The 15,638-nt window shown below is 38.7% G+C and overlaps 2 protein-coding genes across 4 annotated transcripts; one reads left to right on the forward strand and one right to left on the reverse strand.

Annotated features, from left to right (window-relative positions):
• Positions 1-333: 333 nt before the first annotated feature.
• On the reverse strand, positions 334-3,791 carry lrrc61 (leucine rich repeat containing 61). 2 transcript variants are annotated; one of them, XM_086298707.1, is made up of 9 exons: positions 3,411-3,779; positions 2,353-2,448; positions 2,127-2,273; positions 1,955-2,015; positions 1,705-1,790; positions 1,559-1,624; positions 1,395-1,463; positions 1,122-1,247; positions 334-1,017 (listed from the first exon to the last, which is right to left on the reverse strand). In XM_086298707.1, exons 1-9 carry the CDS (start codon positions 3,436-3,438, stop codon positions 911-913), a joined length of 786 nt encoding a protein of 261 aa, XP_086154833.1. In that variant the 5' UTR covers positions 3,439-3,779; the 3' UTR covers positions 334-910. The 2 variants fall into 2 exon arrangements, with proteins under 2 accessions (XP_086154833.1, XP_086154834.1); XM_086298708.1 differs by lacking the exon at positions 1,122-1,247 and having other exon boundaries at positions 3,411-3,791.
• cib2 (calcium and integrin binding family member 2) lies at positions 3,410-14,752 on the forward strand. 2 transcript variants are annotated; one of them, XM_086298710.1, is made up of 6 exons: positions 3,410-4,745; positions 6,011-6,045; positions 7,843-7,954; positions 11,332-11,479; positions 11,557-11,752; positions 13,828-14,752. In XM_086298710.1, exons 1-6 carry the CDS (start codon positions 4,695-4,697, stop codon positions 13,847-13,849), a joined length of 564 nt encoding a protein of 187 aa, XP_086154836.1. In that variant the 5' UTR covers positions 3,410-4,694; the 3' UTR covers positions 13,850-14,752. The 2 variants fall into 2 exon arrangements, with proteins under 2 accessions (XP_086154836.1, XP_086154835.1); XM_086298709.1 differs by lacking the exon at positions 3,410-4,745 and having other exon boundaries at positions 5,870-6,045.
• The last annotated feature ends 886 nt before the right edge of the window (positions 14,753-15,638 follow it).

Below are 15,638 nucleotides of genomic sequence, written 5' to 3' on the forward strand. Positions count from 1 at the left end.
AATGAAAAAAGACTAAATTAAACTAAAACTAAATGCAAGCTTCTCATATGGGCTATATTGTAAATAGCATAATAATAGTGAATGTCTGCAGGTGCTTAGCGTTGCAACACTATTACCGCCTGCAGGTGGCGCCAGTGGACCGCTTCTAACACGCCGAGGAACAACTTCTGCAGGCTATAACCTTCTGCTTTATGTTTTAAAATCATGTTCATTGGTTCAGAGTGAGCAAACATGGGTCTGTATGAATATATGTATGAGTTGTATACATATCACACACATGTTTTGTATAATATATACAGATATATTAGTAAAAATAAAAGCGGGGGTACACCATTAAAGCTTCATACGCACTGTATTTTACACATTTTGATTGCACATATAATAAACTTTATGGTATAAAACAAGTAGAAACAGCTGAAGCAATCATTAAATCACCTTTTTCTTTTTGCAGAAATTGAACTTGCAAAGAAAGCACACAGCATGGGACACAATAACTTCCCGAATTCTCCAGCAATGCAAAATGGAAAAAAGCTATAAATTACTGAGAACCAATAGAAAATCGTAAGCAGCATAAAACAGCTCTCAGCATAAATGGAGGCTACAATATGGTACAAAATGCACACTGTGCAAGTAAAAGACATCTTTGAACCAAACTGAGGGCTGTCGGTACGGGTAAAGGTTTTCACACCACCTACATGTTTTGTCCAATACCCAATGCATAGGATGAGTACAAGGTCAGCAAATGCCACACACTGCAAGACAGCGCACGTGTGTCAGGCAATGGTAAATGTCAAGCATTTCGATACAGAGTGGTTAATCTGCAAAAATCTACAGTACATTAGCCATGGTATATCACACAAGCAGAGAAGTTGATAAATGTTGCCTACAAATGTGTTCGAAATAGGCCGGCTCAGATGGCATATTGTTTTGGTTGCTTCTTCAGGCTCATGGATCTTTCAGTTTGTGAAATCACATGAGTGGCTCTGTTGTTGAGGAGTCTGCATTCATGAAGAACATCTGTACAAAGAAAAATACATAAAAAGTCAAGGAATGCACTATGCATCTAACACTGTTAGCAACCAGCTAGATATCTAGGAACAGGTCTGCAGATATTCTCTTACCATTAAATTGCTTATAGGCTTCTTCAATAATGGCATTATTAGATCTCTTTATCTCCCAGTAACTATCTTCCACCCATGGCTTGCAATCAGAATGTTCAACAAGCTGTCCATTCTTGTACAGACCAGCTGATCATCATTCAAAAAAAGTAAATATCAGTCTCGGTATATTATACAAGCAGAGGCAAACACAAATGCATCACAACTGTCAGCGGTGCCACAATCACCAAATTAATCCAGTAAACAAAGTGTGACAACAAGTTCATTAAAATATACCTTTTATGGTATCATCAATGTCCTTGCATAACTGATACAGATCGCTTCCACGCCCAACAACTCTTTCACCTGCAATTTAAGCAGATTAATTCATTAAAACACGAAACTCTTACAAGTTAATGTTGAGCAGTTAAATGTCCAAAGAATGGGGAAAAAAAACTTACCATCCAGGACTTTGATATTGGGGAACATCTCGAGAACTACCGCTCTATATGAAGAGTTTCTGCACACTGCCATAAAGAAACTTAACATGAGTTCATTAATCGAGAATTTCCATCCACTGGAATATGTTCAAAGTCACCAAAATTACCTGGATTAGTGTAATTATATGTGTTGTCTTTCAGACGTATATTTTCTAGCTTTCTCAAAGAAACAAGGCAGTGTAGGTTCTCAATACTGTTGAAAAGCAAAACAGACATGCTCTTAAAATGCCTAACAACATAGTAACTTATGCATAAAGCTTTTCTGCTTTTATGTCAGTAACACAGCCGCTTGTGACATATTCACATTTTTAATCACCTGCAGGAAAAAAAAGACATTCAGTGGTTATTTAGTCTTACCTGGATATAATATTACCAGCCACATTTAAGTTCTGTAAAACGTCACAAGTGCGCAGGGGCTCTGGAAATACAAAAGCAGTGACCAATTTATGAGAAATTTTAAAGCCTTTTCATGACAGTAATCATCTTAATAATGCAAGAAATAAATAATCTTTTTCTTCTAAAATTGTACCTAAATTGGAGACCCTGTTGTTAGACAAATTGAGGACTGAAAGAAGCCGTAAAGATGCTAAAGGAGCCAAATTTGTGATATTATTTCCAGAGAGGTCCAGTCTCTCCAGGTTTATACATTCCCCAGTGCATCCAAGATCATGTATACCTACAAGACATACAATTTAAATCATAAATGAAATGCAAATTTTGCAGAATGAAATGCTAATATATTATTTCCATCTTACCGAGATTTCTTAATTTGAGAAACAATATCGACTCCAGATCAAATTCCCCGGTACGTGACTTGAGCAGCACGGCAGTTATCTTTTCATGGTCTGCATCTGAAAGAATACGAGTCACAAGACTTCAGCAGAGCAAAGCATATTTATTTTTCTATTTGCATGCACCCACTCTGTCATTGTTCGTGAGTCAGCACAGCAAAAGAAAACGCTAGAAGCACAGTGTCTGTTCTGCTTACAGTATAAGCAAATAATCCAGGCAATCATCTCTAATAGGGGACAAAAAAAAAATTCAGACAAGCAGTTTCTGAATTTCATATCTGGCTGCACGCTGGGATGTCCTCTTGAGGATAGGGTCACAAACAGATGTGCTGCTGGGTGGTATTATCTCGCCAGTTGTATGCATAAATAAAAGAAACCCAGGGAGTTATATTTGGCTTGATTCCCTGAGGCAGTGTCAGCCAGCTCTTATTAAGAGAGGTAAAAGGAAATCACGGTTGACCAGCGATGATGATGATAATGATGCTGATGTAGGGCTCTGTTATTTTCTTGGTGATCCTCTTATTATATTTTCAGATATGCAGCACAATTTTTATTTACTTATTTAAAAACTAAATGAGCACTGACAGACATGGATTTATATCCTTAAATATGACAGAGAATGGATTGGGTGTAAGCAGGGACTAATGTTTTGCACTGCACCTGCAGAAAGAAAGGTCACGATGTTTAGATTACCGCACAGTCTGCCAGCAATAACGTTACAACTTGTTAGCAGAGGCATTAAAGGGACTTTGTTAGCCCATGTTAGCTATATTCGTGAGACAGCGGCTGCGTGAATTAAATCATGAGGATGATTCAGCCGGATGAAAGTGGGTGGGTTCTTGAATATAATTAAAAACGTTCCCCGTCTGTTTTATTTATTTATTTTGTCATGAGATGATATAAGCAAAATGTTGTGTAACAAACAAAAAGGGGTTATGTTGTAGCTGGAAGCACAGCTACCTAGCATAAGCAGCTAGTGGCTAGCAAAGCAACGTAGCAACAAGCTACCCATCACAACTTACCTTGGTCCTTCTCTCGCTTGGAGTCCATCCTGGGCAACTTTGCTACCTTCAAAGCTGCCTAACCCGGTAAAGAGCGACACTTTTAACCAGTGTGGTGGTTAGGAGAGGTAGTGGCTCTGTGGGGTGAATGTGAAATTATCATCTGTCCTGGTGTGCAGTCAGGATACGCTCACTGTACTGCCGTGCTGTAAATAGCACGCAGGTGGATGAGACGGACCTCAGTCTCCGCAGCCGGCAGAGGGATGGGGGAGGCGATCATCTGCGGTGCAGGCTGCTGAAAGAAGCTGCACACCTGCTTAATTAAATATATAAATAAGAAATGCACATATATTAGATGCCGCTTCTGTGCAACAGGTTCTCGGGTCAATTAAAAGTTGTCGTCTTGCTACTGTGCCGTCGATAATAACTATGCTGGGGTTTCTGCATTTGTGGTATGCTACTACTATATCGTATATAGCAGAATAGTTATGCATTGTACCAAATGGTAATTAGCAGCGGAGCCAAAAAAAACAAGTTTTTCTTCTCGTAATTACTATACATATAAATATAATATTGGGCTTGTACTGTATTAAATCTGAGGTGGACATATTGTAATATTAAATATCATTGGCATAGTCACCTGTAAGATAACTTTTATCATTGTATTTACTGTGCATACTGCAGGTTAACAATGTATATGTTTTTTTTTTTTTAAAAACGAGCAAAAAAAGTGCCCAAATTTTACAATTTAGCAATAGCGGACTGGTTTAAAGCACAGATTGCATCTTATCAGTGATATCAGTAATAGTCTGTTCGCAATATTGTGTAAGATAGAAGAAGAAAAAAGATGTTTAATTAGTGTGTAATTAAGTGGCCCCAAGGTGAGGTTACATCATTCCTGTTGCTAGCAGTTTCTAGTTCACAAGTAGGCCTTTTTATTTATTCATTTCTTAGCTCCGGTCCCATTGGTTTGTCTGGACTCCGGTGGACACCATCTGGGTACTTAAGGAGGGGAAACAGATCACTTTGCACTCCTCGGGGTCAGCAGACAACATCCACTGGCTCCGACTTAAACGAAAATCTTTATTACTAAGATATATTCTTGACGCACTTCATCTACTTTTGCAGTCGTGGAGGACATCGTCTGGAAGGACACCAATACCCTTTGATAGGAGTTTGCAACGATATAAATTCATCTTGTGCGGAGATTTTGTCTCTGCGGACCTTCTAAATGCCTTTCATTGAGAAAGGGCTTTGGACATTCAGTGCTGTGAATGTGTACAAGCAACAAATTACTTGATCAAGATGGGTAATAAACAAACGATATTTACCGACGAGCAGCTTGATGCTTATCAGGTAAGCTTGTGTCCATACCTGTGTTTGGAATCTGGATGTCAAGCAATTCATTCAAGTGAATAATGTTTTAATGTCTTAATTATGTGCAGCCAATAAACACATCACTGGAAAACTTTGAAGGCTAAGTGAAGTAAAAATTAAACATGTTTTTTTTTGTGTGTGATTATTGCACTCCTGTTGTTAGACTAACACAAATCATCATTTTATTTATCTTTTTATTTTCTCAGATATTGAAAAGAGGGAAAGTCACTTTATAAATATTGATTATTACCATCTCTAGGGTGTTTCGTTGGTCCTAGTCCCCCCATCAATTTCATTTATGACAGACAAAAAACAATTTCCTACTATAGTGTCGTCAGCTATGGCCACATTTTTATTTAAATATTGATAAGCAGATAGCAAAAGGTCTTGATTTCATTCCAAACTGGAGGATATCATGTAAACTGATCATCTAAGAAGATCTGACCTTTTGTTCCCTGTAACAAAAATCCAGGTTTTCCCAGAGAGAAAGACATCCTCATATGCACAGGTTTATCATGTGATTCGCTGTGGGCTTAATAATTGATGCCAAAGCCAGCGATGATGTGCCGTGAAACTCTACTCTCAGGACACAGTTTCTCAAGAGCTTCTCTGGTTACTTCAACTACTCCTAGAGTACCGTTTCTGTTTGTCTAACAGTTGTTATCTCTAGAGTATCACTTGAATTTATATCTTTCTTCGGCTCAAATAGATCATTGGATACTGCATCAGCGTGCTTCATTCAACGGGGAATCTAGAACCCAACAGCTATAACTTAAGCATGACTGTAATGGCATTTCTAAGTGTCAGCACATTGTTATCTCGTGTTATGGAGCATAGCAGGTAAGGTTGACTTTAGTAGGTGTATCGGTGAAAGCAAAAGGTGCAGTCCCTTGAGCTCATCTGACTGCACTCTAACACCCAGGGGAGTAGCTCAGACAGAATTCATACAAAAGACAAATGTAAACTGAGGTGCCCCCGGTAGAGCCGTTGGATAATGCGTGTGCCAGCACATGCATGTCAGACAACAGCAGATTATGTTCTCATGTACTTAAACGCATCATCGTTTAGGAGAAACCAGACACCCCGCTCAGTGTTTTACAGTAATGATTCTTCACAGATGTGTCATTGTGAGCATTTTATGCAAATTTCGATTGCACCTTAAAGGATTTGTCATCATGTTCAGTGCTATAAAACCTTCAATTCAAAGTATTTGTTTTTCACATGCTGTTTTTCTCTCATTGCAGGATTGCACGTTTTTTACTCGGAAAGAAATTCTGCAGTAAGACTTTGATTTTTTTTCCTTTTTATTCTGAAAAATCACTCGCAGATATATGTTGCACTGTCTTTCATTTAAACCACATAAATTCACCACTTACACTGACCATAAGAAGATGCAAATATGTTGTTATAAGCCTTTCTTTTATTTTCCTGGGGTATTTCTTTGCTCTTTGGACTATGTGTGCTTTAACTGGGTCAGGATTTGGCAATTAATACTGTATGTTAAGTTTTTTCATCCATTCTTTCATTACATCGCTTTGTATAAAATAGATCACTACACTACAGCTAGCATACATGACCAACATTACCTTGGTATTCCTGGAGTTGGTTGGGCTGTTTGCTTCTGATTTGCTGATTTACAGTAAATCAAAAGCTGAGTTTTGGCCTAGAGACACCAGTAACTTACCAAATGGCATGCATATATTTGTGTGTGCCGTTGTGTTGTTTTATGTCATAAAATTGTTTCCAACTGAGTGTTAATGGTAACTTATGTGCAGTGACGTATGACCCCAATTATATATGTATATTTGTTAACATTAAAAGCTTTCACTATATTGTAAGTTTTCACTTCATTTCGTTGTAATATTTTGGTTTGAATCATGGTAACAGACCTAGAACAAGATTCAGAGATTTGCTGAAATACATGCAGCTTGACATCTGAGCAGCTAGAACAGACATACAATGGATATACAGATGTTTCACTCAGTAAACATAATGTGGATTATGATTTATTTCATATACAAAATGCATATAAATCTGCATAGTGTAGCACAGTGCTGCTATTTATAGTGTAATGGCTCCATTCCCTCTTTCATTCACTATCCAACAAAGGTCGAATGTTGGTCTCTTTAAAGTATGAAATACAGGCAAATATACCATTTAGTCAATGAATGGAAAAGTATGTGGATTTCTGATTTGTAAACAGTGCTGTTACATGCAGGTGTTTGTTAGTGACGATCTAGAAGGTTCTGTCCGTTAGCTGTAGCTGTAGTATGTTAGGTAAACCTTTTGAAATTCACGTTGACCTTTTGACTGCCGTATCGTTTTCAGAGCCATTCAAAAAGGGTGTCACATTTCTGCTTATACATTAAAAAAACTAAATCAAATAAATATGATAACACTAGTTGTCACGACTCACTGGACGGCTTAATTTCTCTCCTGTTGTTGCTTATCCACTTGATGACAGGCACAAATGACTCGCTTTTTTCGTTAACAGAAGTGAGCACTTACTGTACCTTTGCATTTCACTCTCTTTTGGCTGTGGTTTGTTCTAGATGTTAGATTAGATTTTTTCTTTTCTTTTTTTAGCAAGAAATTCTTTACTAATTTGCATTTATTTTTACAACAAAATAAACAAAATAAGGCATTTGAGAATTCTTTGTGTACTTGGTTCTCCTCATTGACATCAATTTGACCAAAGCTAGTAGTGCTGGATACTAAAAAGAGGTCACAATAGGGTGCTAAAAAACACTTCTTTCTTTGGATTTAACTTTATTGACATTGCACAAAAGTATTCAGAAAACAAAATGCAATTTGGAAAAGAAGATATATTGTTCATTTTTATTAGAGGAAGTATGTGACATATATGAAAAAACAGTTAAATTTAAACAGGTTTACTTGTTTCAGTAAACCTCACTTGTTCCTAGCAGTCTACCAGTGAAACTCAGTCACTTTGACAGGTTTATCTAGTTTAATTGTAGTAAGTTTGTTCTCAAAGACTAGCGTCCCTGTTGATGAATACTCAGATATGCCCTGAAAGTATTGACTTAAAAGTCAAAGGTCTATTTTCTTTTCCTAGGCTGCATGGCAGATACCATGAGCTGGCTCCACATCTTGTACCAATGGACTACACCAATGAACCTGATTGTAAAATCCCATTAGCCTTAATAGTCAACATGCCAGAATTAAAGGTAAACCCCCCACCGCTGTTTTAAAGCTCTGTTTTGTCAATGTGAGCAGTATGCTTGTGTGTGTAGAACTGATTGTTAACACTGCCCGTCTGGCTGTACTCCACTACATTGTGTGAGCTTTTGAAAGTTTATGTGCCGTGAATTGCTCTGACTGATTCTAAAAGTAAATCAAAAATAAATTTCAAATGCCATTTTGCACACTGTGACATCTCAGCCACATTTACCTCAGCTTTTCTCTGAAACAAGCATGAATGCCATACCCTTTAATATGAAGCCCCTATTCCCCGCAGAGTATTACCACAGACACTCACGATGCACCCTTCCTCTCAGCATGATTGGGCCTTGTCTGTAAAACTGTCACAATAAGGCTGGGTTATAAGGATAGCAGAAAAAAGATGGAGAAGACTAAAGACACAATTGGTCCTCTACAACTTCATGACTATAAATTTGTCATCCTATTTTATATATTTCTATTTAGCTGACCTCAAACTTTACCCTGGGCAATAACACTTTCTTATTTGGACTCACTGAACTACAAACTCTGATTTAATAGCATTGTCTTGAATATCGTGAATATGCACTACCAGTCAAAAGTTTTAGAACACCACAACTTTTCCAGTTTTTTATTGAAATTTATGCAGTGTAATGTTTCATTGCACTCTGAAATGAAAGCATTTTAAAAATAAGCAATTGAAGTTAAAAAGGAAATCATCAATCAATCAGTTTATAGACCAGAATGTATTCTAAACTTTTGCCACCTTTGGCAGATATAACAGCTGAACACACTCGTGCCATTCTTTCTACAATAGAAGTCAAATATTCTTCAGAAAGTTCTTCCCCATATCTGTTGCAGATGTTCCCATAAATGTGTGGCACTTGTGGGTTGCTTTGCTTTCACTGTTCTGTCCGGTTCATCACAAACCAGCTCAATGGGATTTAAGTCTTTAGACTGTGCTGGCCACTCCATGTTTTTAAGCTTACCTTGTTCTTTTTCCTTATGTAGTTCTGGCATAGCCCAGACTTGTGTTTTCGGTCATTATCTTGCTGTAGGTTGAAACCTTGACCAACTAGGCGCATACCAGAAGGTATTCCATGGCGCTGCAGAATGCTGTGGTAGTTGTATTGGTTCAGGGTGCGTCTCACTCTGTACAAGTCACTGACCCTGGATCCAGCAAAACAGCCCCAGACCATCGCACTTCCTTTACAGTTGATTACTCAGAGCACATTACTCCGGTTCTGGCCTCCCTGCACTGGCTTCCAATTGAATTTAGGATTCACTTTAAAGTCCTTTTCTTGATTTTTAAATCCTTTAATGATCTGGCACCTGCATATTTGTCTGATTTGCTGAAGCCCTATGTCCCCACTCGTTTGCTCCAGTCAGCTGAGGAGCTGTTGCTCTCAGTCCCCAAATCACGGCTGAAACTGAGAGGAGACCGAGTGTTCTTTATTGTGGCTCCAAAGCTTTGGAATAATGTTCCTCTTCACATTAGGCAATCGACATCAAATTTTGATTCATCACTCCATAATGGCTGTGTTTCATTGGCCCAGGCAAGCCTCTTTGTCTTATACTGACATCTTAGCAATGGCTTTCATGTTGCAACTCGTCCTGTCAAACCTGCAGCTCGAAGTCTTCTCTTCACAGTTGAAACTGAGGCTTGCTTACTATATGTTGTCGTGTGAGCCACCTATCACGGAAGCTGTTGTCCTCTGATTTAGTTGTGGGTTTGGGTCTGCCAGACCTCTTCCTGTCAGATTTTGCTCCAGTTTCTGAGTGCCTTTTGATGGTGGAGAAAACTCTACTTACTGACACCTTGACTTTCTTTGTAATTTCTCTGTAGAAAGACCTACATTTTTAAGTGTCATCAACCCTCTTTTACTGTTAATTGCCTTTTTTCTCGTCATTTTTGTTAACCCATTTTGTGTTCCCTTAAAAAGGACTTTTTGTATAATTCTGAAACATACATTATTTTTCAGTTATGAGTTACCTTACCTTTTTTTTCTACCTCTTGCTGTTCACCACTTGCCTTTGTACCATTTCAAGCTATTCAAATTCAAATTCAAATTCAAATTCAAATTTTATTTGTCACGTACACAGTCATACACAGTACGATATGTAGTGAAATGCTTGGACAACTGCTCGTGACCTAAAGAAAACAAAAAAGGAAAGGCTATGAATAAGATAGGAAATAAATATGAAAAATTAAAAAGGGTAAATTTAACTAGGAAGGAATAAAATATAAATTAAGGTTAAAAATGAAATAACTGTACAACACAAATTAGAATGAAGGGTAAATTTAACTGGGAAGAATAAGATAAAATATATAAATTAAAGTTGAAAATAAAATAACTGTACAACAAAATACACAATACACAATATAGAACTATATAAGAATGTATGAAGAAATATAAATAAATATATACACAATAACAGCAGCTGTACAAGTATTAACTGGAAATGAAGAATATAGTGACCAGTGTTGTGCAAAAACAATGTCCAGAAAGTCCAGTGTGTGTGTAAGAACCATATGTGTGGGTCAGTACTGTGTGGTGGTGTGATTGAGAGACCGTATCGCCTGCGGGAAGAAGCTCCTCCTCAGTCTCTCTGTGTTGGTCTTCAGGGAGCGGAATCGCTTTCCTGACCTCAGCAGAGAGAACAGTCTGTTGTTGGGATGGCTGAGGTCCTTCACGATCTTCCTGGCCTTGGTCCAGCACCGCCTGCTGTAGATTGAGTGCAGGTCAGGGAGCTCGGAGCGGATGGTGCGCTCAGCTGACCGCACAACCCTCTGTAGAGCTCGTCTGTCCTGCATGGTGCTGTTCCCGAACCAGGTTAAGATGTTTCCCGCCAGGATGCTCTCTATGGTGCACGAGTAAAAGTTCCTGAGCACCTTGGAGGGCAGTTGGAAGTCTCTCAAGCGTCTGAGGTGGTAGAGACGCTGTCGGGCCTTTTTCACCACGGTGTTGATGTGACAGGACCATGACAGGTCCTGCGTGATGTGAACTCCGAGGTATTTGAAGCTGTCCACTCTCTCCACTGGGCACTCGTTGATGACGGGGGTCTGGTAGTTCCTCTCCTGCTTAGTGCTGAAGTCCACTATCAGCTCCTTTGTCTTACTGACGTTTAGAAGGAGGTTGTTCCTCTGGCACCAGTTCTCCAGATTCCAGATTCCTAATCTCAAACTATTCATTGGACTTGAACGACCTGAATTGCAATAAATAACTAGAAAAATTGGGGTGCTCTAAAGCTTTAGAAAATCGTTTTCTTATTAAAATATCTTATGTTTGCCATTGCAAATGTGTAGGGCTTTTTTGATGAGTGATTTTTATGTTTAGATGTAAACAAAATTCTGCAGTTAAACACAATCATGTTTTCTCTCCAGGAAAATCCATTCCGCAACAGGATCGTGGAGTCATTCTCAGAGGACGGGATGGGAAATCTTAGCTTCAATGAGTTTGTGGACATGTTTTCAGTCCTGAGTGAAATGGCTCCTAGAGAACTCAAGGCCATATATGCCTTTAAAATATACGGTAACATTTCAAAGCATCAGTACGTTATAGAACTTCATTAATTAAAATGTTCTAATTCTAACTTCTGTTGCTGATAGATTTCAATGTGGATAATTACCTGTGCAAAGAGGACCTGGAAAAGACTCTGAATAAGCTGACAAAGGAGGAGCTGACTCCTGAAGAAGTTGAGCTGGTGTGTGAGAAAACCATTGAGGAGGCAGATTTGGACGGAGACCACAAACTTTCTTTTGCTGACTTTGAAAATATGATATCCAGGGCCCCGGATTTTTTAAGGTAAATAAATTCATGTTATTGCAACAACATTGATAAATGAAAAACAGAATTGGACTCTGGATTCCTCCCACAGTCCAAAGACATGTTTGTTAGGTTAAAATAAAACAACTGGGTGGCATGTCATTACTTAAACCATGTCATGCAGACACGTTGTAAAAAGAAGAAGGCCTGGATTTCAATCAAAATTGAGGTGATTATAATTGGCCCTAGAAATCTCACAAACATTGTGCCTAATCAGGTACTTATTCTGGATGGCATTACTTTGGCCTCAAGTAACACTGTGATGAATATTGGAGCCATTGTTTGAAGAAGAAAGTGTATACTTTATTGGTCCCCGTGGAGAAAATCCCTCTCTGCATTTAACCCATTCACTCAGTGAAGCAGTGGGCAGCCATTGGGCGCCCGGGGAGCAGTGTGTAGGGACGGTACCTTGCTCAGGGGTACCTCAGAGTAGCTGTTCAGGGGAATCGAACCCCCGACCTTCCGATCATGGGGCCACCACTCTACCTACTGAGCTATCCCTGCCCTGCCTTGACCAGGATTGTCATGATCTGCTGGCGCAGACTGCGCTTTGAACAGAGGACTGAACTGCAGACGTTTATAGACAGGACTGGGCTTAACAAAAAGTGAGCCGTTAATTTAGGCTGGGTGAAAATCAAACAAAAACGCAAAACAAAAGGCAAAATGAGACTCAGACTAACAACAACCTAAACTGTGCATGGAGCATGGAGCAAGGAGGGAAATGAACTTGCGTTCCGGCAAGGGACAACAGGGAACTGACACAATGAATACACAGGTGATTAGAGAGCGGAGACAGCAAGGAAACATAGCTGAAACAAATAAGACACAGAAACAGGAAGCAAAACTAAACACAAGCACATGAGACAAGGGCCATCAAAATAAGACAGGAAACTCATTAAGGCGCAGGCTAAGGTACACAACTTGACGTGGGAAAAAAATAGCTCACACAGCAGACATACATGAAAGAGCTGAAAGACAGAGCGAGCCAGGGAGCTAGAGATGAGAGAGAGAGAGAGAGCGACGGAGGCAGAGGGGAACAGAGCGAAAACAAACATGACAGAGAGAATAAACAGAGACATAACCGGGGAAACGGATAAATAAACACAAGACAAGAGGGATGAGACAAAGACTAAAGGCACAGACAAGAAACCAAAAATACAAATAAACCTTAGAGGCAATAAAGGAACTAAACTCAAGACTAAACTGTACAAAACTTGAACTTAAAACAATCTTCATCATGCAAAAGAAAGAATCATGAATCCAAAATAAACTCAAAACGCTGGGTCAAAAACAGTACCAGGAAAAGGATATGACTGCTTTCTTTTATTTGTGCAGTATCTCCAAAATTAGAACTATCCCTTTACAGAGAAATGATGAAAAACCAGTTCATGTATTCATTACTGCTGTAATTTAATCATGCTGCTCTAAAACTTCTATAAAAAGCCTTCAGTTTATCCAAATTCTGCAGCAAATGTAGAAACAGGAACAAGAGCCAGAGAGATCACATTTATTCCATATTGGCTTCTCTTCACTGGCTCTTTGTTAAATACAGAATTGAATTTGAAATCCTTCTCACTCCTAAACAGTTTTGAATAATCACCCCTCCCCAGCTGATCACAGCAGATTGCTGCCCCTTACTGAGCGTTATTCTGCTGGAGGTTTCTTCCCGTTAAAAGGGAGTTTTTCCTTTCCACTGTCACCAAGTGCCAAGGGAGATTGTTTGAATGTCAGGGCTTTCTCCAGAATACTTTAAGGTCTTTATCTTATTTGTTGTTGTGATTTGCTGCTAAAATAACTAAGCCTGAATTGAATTGAATCTTATGTATATGCTTAAACTTATTTTGTGTATTTTACATTGTGTTTAATTATGTGTCTATTAATGTCTGTGTCACCACTGTTGATTAAACTGTTATCTTGTCTGTCTTGGCCAGGACACTCTCGCAAATGACATTTTAAAAATGAAGAATCTTATTTCTCAGGTTGAGTAAAGGATAAAAATGTTTCATGCACAGTAATTGTTACTTTTCTAATAATCAACTTTATTATTTTTTCAGTACCTTTCATATAAGAATCTGAGAGGGTTGGATGGACAGTTTCTAAGTTGGCTGGACCTCAAGACTTTACCTGAGCCATGTCCTGATCACAGCACAGTGGTTGTCTGTCACTATCCATCGTCCCTCTCTGACCTTTACTGCAGTCGGAACTTGAGAAGATGGATTCTGATGATAGCAAATTTTCTAAACCCTGTAATTGTTTTGAAACCATGAAAAGGCAGCATATCAAATGTTTGAATTTGATGCTAAAAACAAGAAGAAGGGCTAGAAAAATGAAAAGCTGACTAACACAAAAAAATTATCACAGCTACAAAGTATCATAGTTAAATAGTAATGTGACCGGGTATAATGAAAAAGAGCAACTCGGAGAAATGCATTAGCTATTAATTGTACTACATAATCTAATCAAAAGTTCAGAGAAGATGTTGTCTTCTCAAAGAGATGTCTCTCTATGCAAGGACAAAACTAAAAACCAATACTGAACGGCACACTGTGTTAAAACCAGACATATCAGCAATGAATATCATTGCTTGGTCTCAGGAACACTTTCAAAACCATTATCATTGAAACTACATTGCACATGATTCCCTGTGAAGTCTTTCTGCAGTGGCACCTCCAGAGACATCCAGTATTTATAGAGCTACAGATAAAACTTGAAGCACAGCAGCAGGATTAGGGGATATTCTATAGCTATGCAATAAATTAAGTATTTATGTTGTTATTGTGCTTGTACTTTGCTTGAATATAATGACAGTCATGTTGTACTGTTCTCCAGTTAGATGAAGGGCTTTGTCATCCAAACTCTTTGTGGTAGCTTTCATCATCTGCCATTTACACAAGATGTCAGTTACTGCCATGTTTTGGATATGTATTTTATAGGACTTCATGTAATGTCTTGTATTTGTCTTCCTTTGAATAAATGTTGTTTTCCAGTGTGCTCTGACTTAATGCACTTGTAATTTACTCATAACAAAATATGAAGATGTTTGCACATTAAAAATTAGGAAGCATGTGCTTCAGCTTAGCCTCTCATGTGAGCTATAATACATTTTTAGGGAGGATGTGATTATTAAGACAGAGCTGCCTCGCGTTCACCAGCCTCTGAACATCCTGCACATTCGGCTAACTTCAGCAGAAAGCTGGAGGAAATGGTTTTGGCTATGTTGGTTGATGATTAACATGTGGTGGTTTCTTGGCTGGAGGATACAGATTTGCATCAGTTACACATGGTGTATTGTGTTTTAGATTTGATGTTTAGCTCGGTAGTTCTCATGAGTCGTACTGCAGAATTGGTTGATAGGTATAGCCATACATGCAGACCTTCACAGTCACTAAGGAGATTGGGTCGGCTGAGGCTTAAATCTGATTTTTCTTTCTTTTTGGCAAGTGCAATGATTGCAAAATGGTCTTGACAAGTTGAAAGACAGCCTTGGCCAAGTGCTGAGGTGCTCAAATACAGAAAAGTCACACGCAGAGATACCGTTTGATGTTGTGTGTTTTGTGGAAAGCATTTTGGTATTGGTAACACAAACTGTAAAGTGTTGTGAGCTCCTATGCCACCACAGGCCCAGACAACAGGCAGAAAAGGTATGCATGGTGCATCTGAGCAAACTCCATGTTTATGTGCAACACCTCATCTGGATAAAACACAAGTGCAGCAGTAAATGGAATGAATTCTCCTCAACTGTACTCTGAAAAATGAAGAGAGGGAAACTGAGGGCCTTATTTTAACTGACAGTTAAAATCTGTTCAGCTGTTGTGTTCAGTTTAATAAGCAATCACCAGAGCAGCTAGTTAATTCTTCAGTGTCT

This window comes from Aulonocara sp. 'chitande type north' Nkhata Bay, linkage group LG7, assembly GCF_057382095.1.
Source record: "Aulonocara sp. 'chitande type north' Nkhata Bay isolate Kocher_YH1m ecotype deep benthic linkage group LG7, A_spYH_male_GT1.1, whole genome shotgun sequence".
Classification (NCBI taxonomy): Eukaryota; Metazoa; Chordata; class Actinopteri; order Cichliformes; family Cichlidae; genus Aulonocara; species Aulonocara sp. 'chitande type north' Nkhata Bay.

Coding starts and splice junctions, on each gene's coding strand:
- lrrc61 (XM_086298707.1), bottom strand. CDS start 3,438: ATGGACTCCAAGCGAGAGAAGGACCAAG. Junction 1,791..1,954: donor GCTGGTAATATTATATCCAG/GTAAGACTAAAT, acceptor GCTTTTCAACAG/TATTGAGAACCTACACTGCC. Junction 1,464..1,558: donor CAATATCAAAGTCCTGGATG/GTAAGTTTTTTT, acceptor CTTAAATTGCAG/GTGAAAGAGTTGTTGGGCGT.
- cib2 (XM_086298709.1), top strand. CDS start 5,870: ATGATTCTTCACAGATGTGTCATTGTGAGCATTTTATGCAAATTTCGA. Junction 7,955..11,331: donor TCAACATGCCAGAATTAAAG/GTAAACCCCCCA, acceptor TTTTCTCTCCAG/GAAAATCCATTCCGCAACAG. Junction 11,480..11,556: donor ATATGCCTTTAAAATATACG/GTAACATTTCAA, acceptor TGTTGCTGATAG/ATTTCAATGTGGATAATTAC.